Genomic DNA, 20,224 nt, shown 5'->3' on the forward strand with positions numbered 1-20,224 from the left:
CCTTGGCAATACATTCTACTAGTCTCTTAGATAACAATGGTAAAACTAATGCTATTCATTACAAATAATCATTAGAATAATTTATTTAGGAAAATTGTTGTTATTCTTTTACTGTAACAATTACTAAGGTAGACACATCCTTTGGATACTAGATTTTGCTTCCAGTTTATGTAGGTATACACTTCTAACTTATTCCAATTGCCACTGTCATTTGAATTGATAATATAAATAAAGTAGAGGAGAAAACAGTATCTTAATAACTGTTCTGCTGTTAAAGCCACATGTTCAGAGCAGAAAATTTGAAAGCATTGAAAAACAGTGCCTAACTCCTACCAAGTAGTCATTTCTGTGGATGTCTAAGAAAATTTTTTTTTGCAAAATTGGAATTTTTGTATTTCTATGATCATATGTTTCTCAGTTCATGAAAGATGTACCATATTAAGGCTTAATGTATATTAATTGAAATGATTATTAAAATGATTATTTATCTTTAAAATATATCAATTAATTCGCAATGATGCTTGTCTTTTGAAAACAAAAGTAGGACATAAAACTTGAAAAACTAACACTAATATAAGGAAGGAAGCCTTAGCCCGAATACTTATATAACATAACCTATTTCAGCAAAAAGTAAAGAATAATAGCCCTGTAAAATATCTTATATATACTTGCTAGACGATATGCTTAAGTTTACTTCGTGGTTATCTGTTGCTTTTTTTTTAAAAAAAAACATTTACTGAAGCTGGAGCCTAAATTTGAACAATTTCTACTGCTTTTGAAGTATACATTAAGATTTTGCAGATGTAAATGTATGTATGTATGTACATTTTTGTGTATGTGTTGTATATATTTATGCCTGTGTGTCAATATGTATTTGTGTAAAAAATTCCAACTGTTTTTACATTCAAATCTATTATCAGATGCATGAAGTATTGCTTTGAAAAATCCATGTACTTTAGAGTCGAATGGTAGACTACTATATGCTGTAAACCCCCTTAGGATCCTTTAATTGTGGCCATATTACCTAAACCCAAAATGGGTGCTTCCGCATTTAGTAATGATGTCCATTTGAGAGATTGTTTTACCACTTGCCTGTGCAATGCAGCTCCTTTAGGGAAGTTTGTAGTTATTTCTTCAGAAGTATAAGTGATTTGGTGCTTAAGTTTTTTTTTTTTTTTAATTTCCAGGTAGCATATTGTGTAATTGTGAATGAATCTATTCCGAATATATTCAGAAAGCTAGTGTGACTTATTTATGACTTTTTATTGTTGACAGTTCAGAATTCTGACATAGCAAAATATGCTACCATATATGAGGCAGTGAGATTGTAACTATTTGCAATATGCTAATTGTTTTAGCTTGTTCTTTCTTTAAGCCAGTTATCTGTAAATTTGTGCTGATGTTTTCATTGATGGCCATAGATTTTATCTCTTTACATTTTTAACAAAAATTTCATAGAAGAATGGCTTATTATCTTACCATTTCTGTGTTTAATAATTGGATTATTAAACTATTAAGAAACTATTAATAATTATATTTCAAACTAATATTTTTATTTATTTACTTTTGTTTATAGTTGGCTACACAACTGATGATTTACGATTTATCTGGCAGTCAGGGGATCCTGTTCAGTTAGAAAAAATTGCCTTGCCTCAGTTTGATATTAAAAAGGAAGATATCGAATATGGTAACTGTACAAAATACTATAAAGGCACCGGTAAGTACTATTCTTTGAATTAAACAAAACTAAGTCCTATTTCAAAGGTTCATTTTAATTTTTACATATGCTAGGAACAGAATAGTAGAAAACTAGTTAAAAAGTGAGTTCAGTATTTACAAGTAGTTTATCTTTGCGTTCATATATTTAAATCTTTCATAAAGTCACATTCACTGAAGTTCTTAAAAATGTTTATTACTATGTATTTTTGACTTTCTTTATGTAATTCTAGATAACAAGAGGTTTTTAATTTTTTGTTTTAGTAATATAAACTCTCCCAGGCAATGATTTTCTTAGGTGTTGGCAAGAAACTCTGCTTCTGGCAAGTTTCAGTTTGGGCCCAAACATTATGGATTTGATCAATGTAAGCCATATACACTTGTCTCTTGTCTTTTAGGAAGGTTTTAGATGTTGGTTTACCCATATTCTTAGTTTTACAAGGCACTGATCTTTATGCTGTGCAGGAAGCAATAATGTGGAGAATCACTGGGCATCAGTAAATACTCCCTGCATGATACTGTTGACCTAGGTTATGGAACAGCTAATTGTGAAAGCACAGCAAATTAACCTTATTCATTACATTATCTCAAGCTTTGCAGAAATGAAAGTATAATACCCACTACTCAATACTTTAATAATATGTTTCATATTCAACATTTGAGTCACAACTATATCAGTTGAGGGTTTTAGATATTAAATGTAATGTTTTCTGATTGGATCTTACTCATTACATTCAAACTAATAATCATTTCAACTTGTAAATTACATAATTCTAATTTTCTATGAGGAAGTAAACAAAGATAATGCAAAGATGTTCAGAAATAGATATAATTAGGAGCACCTGGGTGGCTCAGTTTGTTAAGTGCCCAACACTTGATTTTGGCTAGTGTCCTGAGATCAAGCTGGTGTAAGACTCTGCTTTCACCAGGGAACCTGCTTGAGACTCTTTTTGCCCTTCCCCCGCCCCACACCCTCATGGTGCCCTTGCACTCTCTCTCTCTAAAATAAATAAATCTCTAAAAAAAGAGAAATAGATGCAATTTAACTTTAAATGTATTGCAACATTTATGTTGACTTGTAAAAATAAAACCGTATAGTGTAATTGTGTAGAATTCAGGGAGATCAGATGTTTGAGTTTATAATGCTGCCATCAGGCATCATCAAAGACAAAATACAGTACTAAAAAAGGCAGAGCGAGCGTTTGCACATTTACAGTGTTACAATAAATGCAACACTTAAGCAACCTGGAGATGAAGTTTAAGCATCTGTTGTCATTGACCTTCACATACTTTAATGGATTATATAGCATTTATATATAAATAGCTCCTTCTCTTATAGAGCTTATAGTATATTAGAACAAGAGAGATAAAAAGCAAATACACCGCTAAAAGAATTTATAAAAGATTTTTTAAAAGGAAAACCCTGAGAGCTCTTAAAAATTTGACCCTCAAAGTAGTCAATGAAGAAGTCATCGTTACATGGGCGTTTAGATATGGAAGTGGTCTTGACAGTTCTGAGCCAGTTCCTTTATGTAACACAGAAAATAACTGAGGAACAGGGTGACTGAGGGACTTATAAAATATTACAGGCAAATCAATGTCAGCCGGTACACTAAGCACAGTTCTCCTTTTCTCTGTACTCACTCAAATTAACGACTACAGTGTTTAGAAACTTTTACAGGTCACCTAGTAATGAAAAAAAAAAAAAAAAAAAAAAAAAGCTTGAAAGCCAAGGAAAATCCTTTTGGGATTGTTGTATAGAAACACATTTAGTAGATGGCTTTTGGAGTTCTCGGTGTATGTCAGGCATTATTCTAAGTGCTCTGCAGGAACTCTGTATTTTAATCCTCACAACAACCCTATAAATTCAGTACTTTTATTTTCCTTATTTTACATGTTAGGAAAATAGAGCAATGACACTTACCCAAGGCATACTGTTACTAAGTGACGCACTGGCATAGTGAGTCTGACGTTGCTATGCTACCTGTGGTCAGTCCTGTTATACTTTGCAAATAGTTATCCACATCTAGATTATATGCTGAACATTTCAAAATGAATAGTCTCTAAACTGTTCTGAGAAATTTGGAATGACCCTATTGCAGTTTTGAATTTCATCTAAAAATGAAAATAAAACTAGTAATTTTATTTCTGATTTTATGTAATAGCATAAAAGTATGAAATAGCATTGAAAATCCTGGGGGTGCTTATTTTTTTTTTTTTACCTTTAAGCCCTACATCTAAAAATCTCTATTTGGGGATGCAGCAAGGAATAAAGGAGACATCCCTGGCCTTTTATAGATCTATATTCTAATATGGTACACACATAAAATAAATACGATTCATTTTTGTTCTTGAGAGATTACTCAAGATTATAAGAAGTAAAGTTTTTTGTGGTACTTTTTGAGCTATTTTAAGTAAGTCACTGATCTCTCATTAACTATAGAAAATAATTAAAAAAACTTATGTCTAACATAATGATAATTGTCAGTAAACATGCATTATCATCAAATGAATATAAGTGAAACATACTTTAATGTTCAGATAATATTTAGATATGTATTTAGAAATATGGAAGCTTCTAAATATATGAATGCTTAATACATAGAATAGTGAAAAATATATAGACAGCAACATTTATAAAATGATTGGCAATATTTTCTTTAACTTGTACAGAAATAATCAGAAATGATGATTTGGCTTTACCTTTATTTAAAAATTACAGTTTTTTATAATTATGGATGTTACAAAGGTGGAAAGATATAGGAAAACAAGTATACAAAAGTACTTGAATTGCAAGCCTAAGTGAATAATAATGAAATAAAACCTCACAGGAAATAGAAAGTAAATTGAATTTGCCAATGAACATTTATATCAATTAGCTGCCCACCTGCCTCTCATAAATGTAACAGTATTAGGAAAAGATCAAAAAAGATCAAGAAATGTTTCTCATAAAAGTTTATGGAGCAAATCACTATAATATCCAAGCATGTATTTTATTGCCAAATTCATCCCAGTCCTGGGAAGCTCCCCTAGTGGGTGCCTTCATAAAAGGAAGGGGTGGAGCCTGGCTTCAGAATATAGGATTCCTGTCATTTGGGCTGTCCTTTAAACATGTGGGATGGAACGCAAAAGTTCATTTTAAAGTGAGCAACTCTATAGTAAATTGTTGTAATATTTGTGACAATTTAGGTTACCTAAAAATATGCAATAAGCACATACATGTTGTTCTCTATCTCACAGGCACTAGGTAAACATAAAACGAACTTGAGTAAGTGATGCTATTACAAAGCCAGGTACTTCAGAGCCACTTTTAGGAAATACTGTGAGCCTCTTAATTGCAGAAAATTGGACTTATAAAAGATTATATTTTGGCAATTTTGCCCATGATTGTTAGTTAGAAACATATGATTCTTGTTTGTCCAGGCAGGAAGTTAAGGTGAGTGGTGGGAAGAGAAAAGGGAGGGAGTTTTCATTGTTTGACCTCTTGATCCTTTTTTAAAACCTATGTACAATTTAAATTAATTGCCTAGTTTTAATGAAATTAAAATAAAAAAAAAGACAAACATGCTGCGTTTTTTGGGGGGGGTGGTTTTTTGATATAATTTGGAAATATTTGGCATAATTAGAATTTACTTCAGTTTCAGTCAGCTCTTTATTTTTGTTGCATATTAGCCCCAATATCTTTCTAGTCTCTCAGAGGTGGCAATGATTATAATTCACACTGGGAAAAGGATAGATTTCTGATCTAAGTTATTAAGTAAGAGGATGTGGATAGCTGTTCTTTTATTTAATATTTTTTAAGACCCTATTGTGTGTCAGTACCACCATAGGTACAATTAATGAATGAATTTGAAGATTGATCTAGTGCCGTGTGTATATTCTTCCTAACTAGGAAAATTAGATAAATGTAACTTTTAAGATACAAAACAGTAAAAAAGTAATTTTTTACTTTTCCCCATAATTATTTTATTTATTCATTGATTTATTTTGCTTCAACATTTTGAAATAATGATGTTTAAGCTGAACACAATTCGAGACGTTTTAACTTTCTGTTACTTGTACCTAACCTTGGTTTTTTTGAAAGGTAAATGACATTTTTATCAAAATTAAGCACTTCAGGCATTAAATATTATATTTAAATTGCTAACTGAAAGGACTGAAGCATTTTTCAAAAAGTCTCAAACATCTAGAAGCATCTCTTCTATTCCAGTGCTAGAAGAATATCCTGTCACTTATTTTGTTTCTCAAGTCAGCAAAGGCTATGATGAGGCTGCCCATAATTTGTGATTAATTTGGGGGGCTAGTTGGTGTCATGGAATCTCTAGAATAATGTTGTAAGGCAATTTCTGCACTTGTCTCAGCTTGTGACAATGAAGTCCTTTCCTTCAAAAAACATGTTTGAGGGCCTCGAGTGAAGGAAGGGAGAGAATTGAGAGGAATATCAGATATCTACGCTTTATAATCTTTTATCTCTATAGACGGAAAATACGTATTTCTTATCCTTGCTAAGATTTACTTCCAATACGCTTAATTTTTTAAGGTTTAAATATGCATAGGAGTTATCGTAGACTGCTATGTTTTCTAGATAAGAAGTGGTACATGTAGCCGAAAAATTATACTGACAATACATAGTGGTGGAATGTTTCTTTTTAGACTTGATCCACTTTGATTTACTGCTCCCTATATGACTCCTTTAGATCAATTGTTCTGAGAGTGCCCATGGGTCATGAAAAGTTTAAGTTCATTGCCTATTCCCTGAACAAAGACTTAAAAGCTGAGACACTGACCTAGTGGAGCAGCATGTGGTATCTATTTCTCAATGTCATAATAAAGTTGTGAAAGGTCAGGTGAGACGGGTCCCATCAAGTCAACCTTTTACACCAAATAAATTATATATTTATAGGAAAAAACTCTCTCTGTGGAATTTACTTTGTGAAACTGCCTCAAATAGAAGTGACTTACAATTTACAGGTACATTATTGGTTTTTGCCATTGTAGGTAAGTGAGCCCCTTCTATTTCTAACACGTTTGTTTCTGAAAGGGTACTACACCTGTGTGGAAGTCATCTTCACCCTGAGGAGGCAGGTCGGGTTTTACATGATGGGTGTCTATGCCCCGACCCTGCTGATAGTGGTTCTCTCCTGGCTCTCCTTCTGGATCAACCCAGACGCAAGTGCTGCCAGAGTGCCCCTGGGTAAAGTATTCTGTGCTTCTCTCTCATGTTGGGAATGTGTTATGTCCTTGCATAACTAACTATAAAATCAACTATTTTAAAACAGACTTTTGGAATTGAAGGCAACCTTTTCCTCATCTGTTTTTAGACTTCCTTCAAAACTTGAACTAGATTTTCTCAATGTTTATGCACTCAATAATTAGACTACATTTTTTTCTTTTCATATCCTTGGGTATTTTAAACAGTTAAACTATCCTACTTTGACTTTCATGAAATAATTATTACCAAGGAATTTTCACAGATAACTAAAGTCTAAAAACCCCAACAGTGCCAAACTTAAACACAAACTATTTTGATGGGAATCTTTCTAAATAATATTGTCTACTATCTCATAGTCTTCCCCAGGGAATCTGTGGTACAATGTATCTTTTTAAACACGACTTCATGTCAGTTTCTTAAACATCAATTATTGTGTGCTCTATCATCAGGAGTGGCTAGGGAGAAGAAGAGCTGGTTATCCATGCTCTCCCATTTGTTATTTTTAATGCTCTGTCACACAGAAACAGCATCAGCCCTTCTTGAAAATTGTGTCTGTATAGGGGTGTAAAAGTCTTTGCTTCATGAAATAATAAAGATCTCTCCTAATGGATAAAGTGAATAAACTTAAAAATAAGGACATTGTTACAACAAATTTTGATTGTTTGGAGTGTTTTAAAATGTTCCATTACCCTGTGTGTGTGTGTTTTCTGAATATCACCTGGAAATTATGTAGGTAAGGCTGTGGTATATCTGACCTCTTAGTCACTGATTGGTTGCAGCATTTGATTTTTTATTTCCATTGAAAAGACCTTGTGCGAATCTCCCTCCTGACATATTGGGGGAATTAAATGAAATACAGATTTTAAAGAATAGGCAATCAGGAAAGAAGCAATGAAAATGACAATTTTACCTGGATAAGAAATTTGATGGTTTATATTTAATAAGAGCCACAGAGACCAAATCTACATCTTAATAACCAGAAATGTGGGAAATTTCATCCTAATGGTTATGTATCTGGAATGAAAACAATGACAACCCATTGATTAGCTCCTTTAGGGGATGAAAATGAACTATGTATATATTGCACTGAGAATAAAACTCCTAAAAAAATGGATTTGTATCCTTAGACTTGTCAAAAATATCTTGTATTTCCCCCAAATAGTTAATTTTTTGCTTATTAGGAATATTGTACTTTTATGCAGTGATATAAATTGAAATGTCAGGCTTCCAGATGTACACTGGAGACATTTCAATCCCTGACATATTCTCGAAGGACTTTTCTCTGTAAATCTCCATCTATTACAGGACTTCTGTCATGAAGTCCTGAACTATCCACTTAACATGCAGTAGCACTGTTGTATGAAGCAAACGTGTTTAATGGTTGAAAGTCAGTCTCTTCAGTTAAATCTGGATTTGAATTCCTGCTCTCTGCTTACTAGTTGTGACAATTTAGACAACAAACAGCTCTAACCTCTTTAAACATACTCTGTTAAAATGTCAATAGGGATGGAAAAATACTCAAAAGGTTAATTGGAGGATTGAAAATATGAGTGGAAAGTGCTTATTACACATTCAGGAGTTAATAATATGCTTCACTTATACATTACAGTTTATAAAGCACTTTTACACATTTGATTCATTCAGCAAGTACTCATTGTGCACCAACTATGTCCTAAGCAATATTCAAGAAGATGGGCATATAGTTAAAGTAAATAGCAAATAGGTAGTTAACAAAATAGATAAAACAAAAGAAAAACACTAAGACTCAGTGAGTGTTCTTCTTGGAAAGAAAGAGACACCAAAGAAGCACAATATGTAATCTCTAAAATGGTGACGTAACTTCCAGTTATAGAACAAATAAGTCATGGAGATGAGAAGTACAGCATAGGGAACATAGTCAATATAGTCAATAATATTATAATAACAGGGTATGATGTCCGGTGATGACTACATTTAATCATGGTGAGCATTGAGCAATGTACAGAATTGTTGAATTATATGTTGTACACCTAAAACTAATATAACATTGTATGTCACCTATACTTCAATTAAAAAAAAAATCCTAATGCCCAGTGAGTGGGTGGAAAGATGACATAGGGACAGAGAGTTCAGGGACAGCAGCCTGCTTGTCAGGAATTGCTCAGAGAGAAGTGATATTGGATAAAAATGTGATGAAGGTGAAGAAATGAATCACTGGATATCTAGGAAAGAATGAGCTGGGATAGTGATCATCAAGGCCAGCGTTCCTGAGGCAGGAACATGCTTGGAATATTTTGGGAATGCCAAGGCCAGTGTGGCTGGAGCAGAATGAGTGAAAGGGTGATTAACTGATGAGGTCAGAAAGACAACAATGGTGAGGAGACCATGTAACATCTTCTTAGGCATTCTGATGATTTTGGCTTTTATTCTGAGTGAAATGGGAAGCCCTTGAGGGCTTTTGCAAATGATCTGCTTTAAATTTCAACAGATCCTCCTTGTCTGCTTTGTGTAGAACCCACTAAAAGGGGGCCTGGGTGGAAGCAAGGAAAGCAGTTAGAAAGCTATAATAGTCCAGGTAAAACAATCACGGTATTGCCAGGGAGTAGAGATGCTCGTAAGTAGATGATGGCTATGGTAGAGATAAAAAGACTTATAGATGTGTTGTATGTAGGATTTAAGAAAGCAGACTCAAAGCTGACTTCAAGGGTTTTTCTGGCTGAGAAGCCAGGAAGATGAAGCTTCCACTAAATTAGTGAGAAAAGCTGCGTGTAAAGTAGGTTTGAGAAGATGGGCAGACAAGGAGCTTCTTTTTGCACATGTTAAGTCTGAGATATCTTTTAGGTAGGGTTATCATATAGTCAGTTGGATATACAAGTCTGGGGTTTCTAGGAGGGATCAAGGCCAGAGGTAAGAACTTCAGATACATCAGAATATAGATGGTCTTTAAAGTGATGAGACTGGAGTACAGGTAGAGAAGACATCTAAGAACTCAACCCTTGAGACTGAGAAGATGAGTAACAACCAGCATGATGTAGATTTCTGGGAGCCAAATGGAGAAAGCATTTCTAGGTGAATAGAGTGATCAGCCAAGCTGCTTGTAAATCAAGTAAGTTTGGGGCTAAATATTGTCATCGGATTCAGCAACCTGGGGAAGTCACTGGTGTCCATGATAAGGACAGTTTCCTTAGAGTGACAAGAGGAAAGCTTGTTTGGAGTGACCTCAAGAGAGAACAAAAGGGGAGGAACTATTGGCATCCAATGTAAACAACCCATTGGAGATTGTTAACTGTAAAAAGAAAAAGAGAATAGGGAAATAGCTGGGTGGGAATAGGAGTTGAGAGGTTTCTGGTTTTTGTTTTTAAGGTGGACAAAATCATAGTATGTTTATTTTTGGTGGAAAACAACGATTAACAAAGGAAAAAATGAGAGATGGAAGAAATACAGAAGCAGAGCCCTTGAGAAGTGAGAAGGGATGAGATCTAGTAGACGGTTTGGCCTTTGCTAGGACAAAGTGGATTTGTCCCAGGGATCAGCAAACTCCTTCTGTAAAAGGCCTGATAGTAAATATTCTATGTTTGTGGGCCATATGGTTTTTGTTGCAACTCCTGAACAACAGGAGTTGACAATACATAACTGAATGGGTGTTGGTGTGTTCCAATGCCCTGTGCATCAGTTTAATATCCCCTCATCTACAATATCAGGAGAGAAAGCAGAATATATACGTATAGACAGAGATAGGTGAATAGATATGGTAGTGGGGGCTTGTAAATGATTTTGTTTTCTCAATAAAATAGGAAGAAAGGTCATAAGTTTCTAGTGAGATAGGATACATTATTGTGAGTTTGAAGAGAAAGAGAAGGTAGTGAATGGAAGGGGAGGGATATATTTATGTTTTGGAGATGTATTCATGTTGTTGCTTTATATTTATATTTGGCTGTATCTTATTGCTGAGCAGTATTTCATAGTATGGGTAAAGCATAGTTTGTTTTTCCATTCAGTAATTGATGGGCATTTAGATTGTTTCCAGTTTTCGGTTATTATAAATAATGTTGCTATGAATAATTGTGTACAAGTCTCTGTATGGACATACATTTTCATTACTCTTGGGTAAATACCCAGGAATTAGATTTCTGGGTTTTAAAGTAAAAGTATGTTTTACTTTTTAAAAATTTAATTATTTTATTTTATTCTTATTAAGTTTTTTATTTTATTTTAATTCCAGTATTATTAACATACAGTATTATATTAATTTCAAGTGTACAATGTAGTGATTCAACAATTCTATGCATTGCTCAGTGCTCATCATGATAAGTATACTCTTTATCCCCTTCACTTATTTCAACCATCCCCCCCATCCTTGTCCCCTTTGGTAACCATCAGTTTGTTCTCTATAGTTAAGAGTCTCTTTTTTGATTTGTGCGTCTCTCTCTCTCTTTTTTGTCTTTTTTTCTTTTGCTAATTTGTTTTGCTTCTTAAATTCTACATATGAGTGAAATTGTATTGTCTTTCTACTGACTTATTTTGCTTAGCATTATACACTCTAGCTCCATCCATGTTGTTGTAAATGGCAATTTCATACTTTTTTGTCTGAATAATATTCCATGATATGTTTATGTGTATGTATGTATATATATGTGAGATAGATATATATATATATAGCATTATATTTATTGTTCTTTATTAATTATTCTTTATTAATCTATGAATGGATACTTGGGTTACTTCCATTATTTGGCTATTGCAAATAATGCTGTAATAAACATAAGGGGGCATGTATCCCTCTGAATAAGTGTTTCTGTATTTTTATGGTGAATACCTGGTACTGCAATTACTGGATTATAAGGTAGTTCTGTTTTTAATTTTTTGAGGAACTTCCATATTGTTTTCCACAGTGGCTGCACCAGTTTGCATTCCCACCAACAGTGTGCAAGGGTTCTTTTTTCTCCACATTCTCACCAACACTTGTTGTTTCTTATGTTTTTGATTTTAGCCATTTTGACAGGTATGAGATGATACCAAAATATGTTTTACTTTTATAAAATACTACTCTAGCGTTGATCAAAAAGATGGTACCATTTGCTTCATATACTCCCTAACATTTAATTTTCTTACCCTATTGTAATTCTCTAGTATAATGTTGACTAGAATTGTTGAGACATGGCTTATTCCTGATTCTAGGTAGAGATAACTGAGCCATTCATTATTGAGAGTAGTAGTAGCTGTAGATTTTTTGTAGATGTCTTAATTGGGTTGAATGGATTCCATTTTCTTTCTAGTTGTCTAAGAGGTTTTTTTTATCATGTATGATAAAATTTTATTGAATTTTGGTTGAGTTTAAATTTTATTGCATTTTGCCAAATACTTTTTCTGCATGTATTTAAATATTTAGATGGGTTTTCTTCTTTATTTTGGTGAGTTATATTGATTGATTTCTAGATGTTATGAGTTGCAAAAATTATTAGCATAAAAATATGTTCATAATATTTCTTTATCCTTTTAATTTCTGGCTGTAGTGGTATCCGAGATGTTGTTCCTGATATTTAAATTGTGAATTCTCTTTTTTCTTGATTATTCTAGCTAAAGGCTTATCCTTTTTCTTGACATTTTCAAAATCTCAGTTTTCATTTCATTTATATTTTCTATTTTCCCTTTTTTTAGTTCTTTATTAATTTCTATTTTTTAATTAGTATGGATTTAATTGGGTCTCTCTTTGATGGTTAAAGTGGGAACTCAGATAATTGATTTCAGATCTTTTTTTTCTTTTCTAATGTGAGCATTGAAAGTTATAAATTTCCCTATAACACTACTTTAGTTACTATTCACAAATTTTGATATATTGTATTTTAATCTTCTTTCAGGTTAAAAATATTTTCTGATTTCTTTTGTGATTTCTTCTTTGGCCCATGGATTCTGTTCGATTTACAAATATGTAGAGTTTTAATAAGTACCTGAACATGATTTTAATTTTATTTTAATGCTTTTTGATTTTGTCAGAATATGACTTCAAACTTTTTGTTTATTGTGACTTGTTTTTATGGCCCAGACCAGTATATGTCTCCTGGTAACCATACCATGTTCACTTGCAAAGTATATTTGTCATTGTTGGGTGTAGTGTTCTGTAAGTATCAGTGGAGTCAAGTTGGTTGGTGGTACTATTGAAATCTTTTATGTCATGTGTCTAGTTATTTTTATAGCTATTGGTGAGAGAGTTGTTAAATATCTCCCACTATATAGAATTATGCTTCAGGTATTCAGAAGCTTTGTTATTAAACCATTACATATTTATAATTCAATCTAAAAATGAAATCATATTATTTTAATGTATGATTTAATGTATAATATTACTTTAATAAAAAGATACTCTATGCAAATGGAAACAAAACTGGGGTAGCTATACTTATTTTAACAAAATAGACTTTAAAATAGAGACTATAGAGGCGCCTGGGTGGCTCAGTCAGTTAAGTGTCTGCCTTTGGCTCAGGTCATGATCCCAGAGTCCCGGGATTGAGCCCCACATTGGGCTCCCTGCTCAATGGGGAATCTACTTCTCCTTCTCCCTCTGCCTGCCCCTCACCCTGCTCGTGCTCTCTCTCTCTCTCTCTCTCTCACTTTCTCTCAAATAAATAAATAAATAAATAAAATCTTTAAAAAATAAAAATAAATGGAGACTGTAATGAAAACAAAGAAGGGCATTACATAATGACAAAGAGGCCAATCCAACAAGAGAATATAACATTTGTAAATATTTATGCACCCAACATAGGAGCACATAAATATGTAAAGCAAATATTCATAGACCTAAAGGGAGAAATAGACAGCAATACATAATAGGAGACTCTAATACCCCCATTTATACCAATGGATAGATCGTTAGGACAGAAAATCAATAAACATCAGCCTTAAACAGCATGTTAGAACATATGGACTTAACAGATACTTACAGGATATTCCATCCAAGAGCAACAGAATACATCTTCTCAAATATACATAGAACATTTTCCAAGATCATATGTTAGGCTGAAAAACAAGTTCTAATAAATTTAAGAGGATTGAAGTAACATCAAGCAGTTTTTCAAACCACAATGGTATGAAACCAGAAATTATAAAGATTTCTTTATTTGAGAGAGAGAGAGTGCACATGCATGTGAATGGGGGGAGGGACGGGGGGAGAGGGAGAGAGAGAATCTCAAGCAGACCCCCTGCTGAGCGCAGAGCCTGATACAGGACTCAATCTCATGACACTGATCATGACCTGAGCCAAAACCAAGAGCTGGAAGCTTAACCGACTGAGCCACCCAGGTGCCCCTGAAACTACAAATTAATTACACAAAGAAAACTGCAAAATTGACACATTTCTGGAGGTTAAACAGCATGCAACTGAACAACCAATGGGCAAAAATATCAAAACAGAAATTAAAAAACACCCTGAGACAAATGAAAATGAAAATGTAACATACCAAAATTTATAGATGCAACAAATGCAGGTTTAAGAGGGAAGTTCATAGTGATAAATGCTTACATACCTATAAAAATCATATATAAACAACCTAACTTTATACTTTCAGAACTAGAAAAAGAAAACAAGTGAAATTCAAAGTAAGTAGATGGAAGGAAATAAAGATTGTAGTAGAAATATGTGGAGACTAAAAAGACAAGAGAAAAGATCAATGAAACTAAAAGTTGGCTCTTTGAAAAGAAACAAAATTGATATGGTGAGTGCTATGAATTGTGTAAGACTGATGAATCACAGGCCTGTACCCCTGAAACAAATAATACATTATATGTTAATAAAAAATTAAAAAATTTTTAAAAATAATAAAATAAAATACCTACTTCTAAAAATCAATCAATCAATCAAAATTAGGCTAGATTCACTGAGGAAGAAAGAATGCTCCAATCAATAAAATCAGGAAAGAAAGAGAGGTTACAACTGATATCAGGAAACACAAAGGGTCATGAGAGACTTCTAGGAACAATTATACACCAACAATGGACAGCATAGAGGAAATGGATAAATATACAACTTACCAAGCCCAAATGATGATAAAAATAGCAAATTCAAACAGCCTGACTACCAGCAAGAAGATTGAATTGGTAATCAAAAACCTCCCCAAAATCAAAAGTCCTGGACCAGACAGCATCCCCGGTGAATTCTACTAAACATTTAAAGAAGAATTAATACCAGTTTTTCTCAAACTTTTCCAAAAAATAGAAGAGGGAAGAACTCTTCTAAACATTGTACAAGGTCAGCATTACTCTGATACCAAAAACATACAAGAAAGCCACACACTAAAAGAAAATTACAGGCTAAAATCCCTGATGAATATACATGAAAAAGTCCTCAACAAAATTTTAGCAAATCTAATTGGAGAGTACATTAAAAGGATCATACACCATGATCAAGTGGAATTTATTCCAGAGATGCAAGAATGGCTCAACATCTGTACATCAGTCAGTGTGATACACACATTAACAAAATGAACCATAAAACTCCTATGATCATCTCAGTAGATGAAAAAAATCATTTGATACATTTAACATCCATTTATGATAAAAAAATTCTCAACAAAGTAGATATAGAGAGAATGTACCTCCACATAATAAAAGCCATATGTGACAAGCCCACAGTTAACATACTCAACAGTGAAACCAGCTTTTCACCTAAGATTAGGAATAAGACAAGGATATCCACTCTTGCTATTTTTATTTAACATAGTATTGGAAGCCCTAGCCAGAACAATTATGCAAGAAAAAGAAATAAAAAGCGTCTAAATTGGAAAGGAAAAATTAAAGCTGCGACTATTTGCAGATGACTTATTACATACAGAAAACCCTGAAGACTCCATCAAAAGCTGCTAGAGTTAATAATGAATTCAGTAAAGTTGCAAGATACAAAATCAACACATAAAAATCTATTGTGTTTCTTTATACTAATTATGAACTATCAGAGAAATTAAGAAACTCCTATCTGCAATTGCATTAAAGAGTATAAAATACTTAAGAATAAATTTAACCAAGGTTGTAAATGAGCTGTATATTAAAAACTACAAGTCATTGAAGACAATGCAAATAAATGAAAAGATATTCCATACCCATATTTAGAAGATTAATATTGTTAAAATGTCTATGCTACTCCAAGCAGTACACAAACTCAGTGGAATCCCTATCAAAATTCCAATAGCATTTTTCATAGAAATAGAATAATCCTAAAATTTGTATGTACCTACAAAAGATCCCTAATAGCCAGAGCAGTCTTAAGAAAGAAAATCAAAGCTAGAGGTATCCACACTCCCTGATTGCAAACTATACTACAAAGCTATAGCAATTAAAACAGCATGGTGTTGACATGAAAAAGACACACAGATCAATGAAACAGAATAGAGAGCCCAGAAATAAACCCATGTATATATGGTCAATTAATTTATGACAGAGGAGCCAAGAATATACAATTGGGAAAGGACAGTGTCTTCAATAGTGTTGGGAAAATTGGACCTGCAAAAGAATGAAACTGGACCACTATCTTATACCATACACAAAAATTAATGATAATGTATTAAAGACTTAAGTGTACCCCAAACCATAAATCTAGAAGAAAACAGGTGGTAAGCTCCTTGACATAGGTCTTGGTGATGATTTTTTGAATCTGACATCAGAAGCAAAAGTAGCAAAAGCAAAAGAGGGACTGTATCAAACTAGAAAGCTTCTGCATAGTGAAGGAAACCATCAATAAAATGAAAAGGTAACCTACCAAATTGGAGAAAGTAATTGCAAATCATGTATCTGATAACAGGCTAATATCCAAAACATATAAAGACTTATACAACTCAATATCAAAAAAACAAAAATAATAACAAAACAAAACAGAAAAAAAAATCCAGTTAAAAAATGGGCAGAAGACTTGAAGAGACGTTTTTCCAAGAAGACATAGAGAGGGCCAATAAACATCTGAAAAGATGCTCAACATTCTCCCAATCTAATTTTGATTTACCTTTTCCATTGTTAACACAATGGAAAGCTCCCTCTATGAATTTTAGATAAAGACTTTTGTCTTTAGCTACTTGTTTAAGTATGGAAATAACTATGCAAGTAACTATGGGAGTAACTTTTATAAATTATACATAACGTTCCCTTTCTCTGGTACATAAAACACTTTAACTTTAGCTGCTAAAAAGGAATTTTTTTAACAAATAACTTTCAGTCAAAAAGATTAATAATTTAGGTTACAACTCAGACCTCTAGCAGACCACGCATACATACATTTCTTTCCTGTACTCTTACATCTGGAACAAGACCTCTTTCAGAAATGCGAAAATGTATTTTTGGATTCCCACATCATATTAGTAATGGTTTTCCTTTTAGTATCTTTTGATTAAAGCATTATGAAATGATAACATCCTACTATAATTTAGTAGTACTTCTAAATGAATTTTTATTAATCACAATTCCACGTGTATGAATTTGATAAATAGTTTATCGCTTAATGAGATAAGAATCATTAGGACTGTAGACAGGTATGTGATCACTTGCAGTTACTCCTTGACCAGTTCATGGCATTTGTTATTACATTAGCATTATACTCTCTAGCTCCATCCTTATTGCTGCAAATGGCAAGATCTCATTTTTTTTTATGGCTGAGTAATATTACATAATACATATCACATCTTCTTTATCCATTCATCTTTCATTGGACACTTGGTTTGCTTTCATATCTTGGCTATTGTAAATAATCCTACAATAAACTTAGGGGTACATATACCTTTTCAAATTAGAGTTTTCATCTTCTTTGAGTAGATACCCAGTAGTGGAATTTCTTTTGATTGGTTTATAATTTATTAAAATTCAGACAAAATTTCACTATGCATTATTTAACAGTGAAGTAATTTTATTTGAAGACTACATTAAGATAATGCTACAATATTTGTCTAAAGAAATATTATTTGCTCAGATTTCTTTTTTTTAAAAAAGATTTTATTTTTTGAGAGAGAGAGAGAGTATGTGAGTGGGGATTGGGATAGAGAAGGGGGGGGGAGAAAATCTGAAGCAAACTCTGTGCTGAGTGCAGAGCTCAGTTTCATGCCCCAAGATCACTACCTGAGCAGAAATGAAGAGTTGGCCACTTAACCAACTGAGCCACCTAGGGGCCCCATGATTTCTTATTTTAGGATAAAAAACCAAATGGATATTTCCTATTTTAATATGATTTCCTAAAGAGAAAGTATACAGTGATGTTCACATTTTCCTCCTCCATAACTCATCCGCATTTCTATTCTTTCATCTTTGAAATGATAAAAACCTTAATAGAATGGACTATCATGGTTTCTAATGTAATACCTGGGATTATAAATACATCCTTTATCCCCCCCCCAAAGAATCTATTAATATCATATCATTCCTTTTAAAATGTAGTCCCTTCTCTGTTTCTTTGGTCTCCTTTCTCTGACACTCCAGCATTTTTTCCTCACAAAGTTTTCTTCATTTTTAGCATGACCTCCATCTGCATGATCTTGGCTAATCTTTCCTTTTACAAAACTCTGACGTGCATTGTGCTGCGTCATGGTCATCAGTTTTGTGTTTCTTGGCCTTTATCTAACCTAACTCAGTATTTTCATACCAAAGTCATAATCTTTCTTCGTCTCTTCTTCCCATCTTTCATGGGTACTTTTCTAGTTATTCTGTTTTTCAGAAAATTGTTTCAATCTTTTCCTTCTTCCTTCAATCAGTAACCAAGTCTTTTAAAATGTTCTCTTCAAAATCCTTTTATATCAGTTCTGTCCTTCTTTTCCTCATGCTTTGTTTCTGCAACTACAACTTTTTTCCTTTCTTAGTCTGTTTTGTACATCCCTACCAGAGTAATGTTATTCAGCATTCTTTTGATAACGTCATTTCTCTTCCTTCAGTTTACAGTTTTTTAATATTTTCTACCAAATGTGGTAAATTCATTAGAGGGCTTTTAGGACCCTCTATAATCTGACATCATTCTCCATTTTCTCATGACATTTCTAACATATCAGGAAATATTCAGGTATACTACTAAGTTTGATACATTCTGTGTTATTGATGAACATGATAATTTATGGAGCCACAGAGAACGGTGTGTCAATATATTCTATCTCAAGGAATGAAGTAAGCTTTGTTTTCGATTGATAGGTTTGTGCGTAACCTTTGATTAAGAATAGAAAAATTGACTTGGAAATATTATTTGCCAAATTAATGCCCATAGGCATAAGTAACTGTAGTTTCAAGCAACAAGTGATAGGACCTTGGATTTTTATGTTATTCTCCACTTCCAGGTAAGAAACATTAAGACCTATATTAACTTTTAAAATATAGTCCTATTAATTAGTTCTTAGTTTTCTTTAGGACTAAGCATAATTAGTATAATAGCAAATTAGATGCTTATTAAGTGTTTATATTCTAAGGAATATTGTTTCCATCTACTAGAAACCTTTCTATTAGAGAATCTTTTAACTCTTGAATACTTGCAAAAAAACAAACCAAGAAACTCTATACCTTTTAGGAGCCTCTGAATGCAACTGATGGAATATATTTTTCAATGTTTTAACTGATTATTGATACTAATATAGTACTTACCATATTCCCAAGGCAAGAGAAAAGAGAGCCAAGTACATCTTTATTAGGATAACATATTCATTAATTCACAGTGGTGGCCAAATCTAAGAGTAAAAAAAGTGCACTTGGCCCCATGAGTGAAATGGACTCACAGAGCCAAGGCACACCTGCTTCCTACATGGCTGAAAGTGAGTGTCCCTTGACATTATATAAGATTTTTTCTGACCCAGTCTGTTATTGGTAGCCAGTGCCAGTGGATCATATTTGCCCATCCCCTCTTCTGAAAATATGAAGGAAGGGAGAAAGAGACAAAAGGGAAATGCTGGGAGTGTGGCAAGTGGAAAGAAAAGGAGGGATATAAATTAATGCCGTTTTCCTTTGGGATCTTACAATTATTTGACTTAAATTGGTATATAACTAGTTAGCTTTCCATAAATGGTTAATATCACGTATAGCGGAATATTATTCTTTCCTTGAAAAGCTGAAATCATTTGTTTTCCTGAAATAATCAGGAATGCTCTATATCTTTTCTATTAGATTATTTTTTAATTGTGAGTCTTATCAGAAAATTGCTTTATATGTTCTATTCTTGCTCAGGTTAGTTCTTCATGGGGTAAAATTCAGTTCTATAACTGTCTAAAATAAAGCTGAAAAATGAAATAACTAATTAGAGAGCTTTATGGCTTTCTCTGAGATACTACAAAATAGTTTCAGACATCTGTAGTATTTAAACTAGATCTAAATTGT

At 33.0% G+C, this 20,224-nt stretch overlaps 1 protein-coding gene across 1 annotated transcript in view; it reads left to right on the top strand.

Moving 5' to 3' along the window:
- GLRB (glycine receptor beta) overlaps positions 1-20,224 on the top strand; it is a 96,035-nt gene that overhangs the window by 60,824 nt on the left and 14,987 nt on the right. Inside the window, exons 7-8 of the mRNA XM_026499546.4 lie at positions 1,577-1,717; positions 6,758-6,910. Coding sequence (XP_026355331.1) covers positions 1,577-1,717; positions 6,758-6,910 — 294 coding nt within the window. The remainder of the gene's footprint in view (positions 1-1,576; positions 1,718-6,757; positions 6,911-20,224) is intronic.

Source organism: Ursus arctos, unplaced genomic scaffold (genome assembly GCF_023065955.2).
Source record: "Ursus arctos isolate Adak ecotype North America unplaced genomic scaffold, UrsArc2.0 scaffold_11, whole genome shotgun sequence".
NCBI lineage: Eukaryota > Metazoa > Chordata > Mammalia > Carnivora > Ursidae > Ursus > Ursus arctos.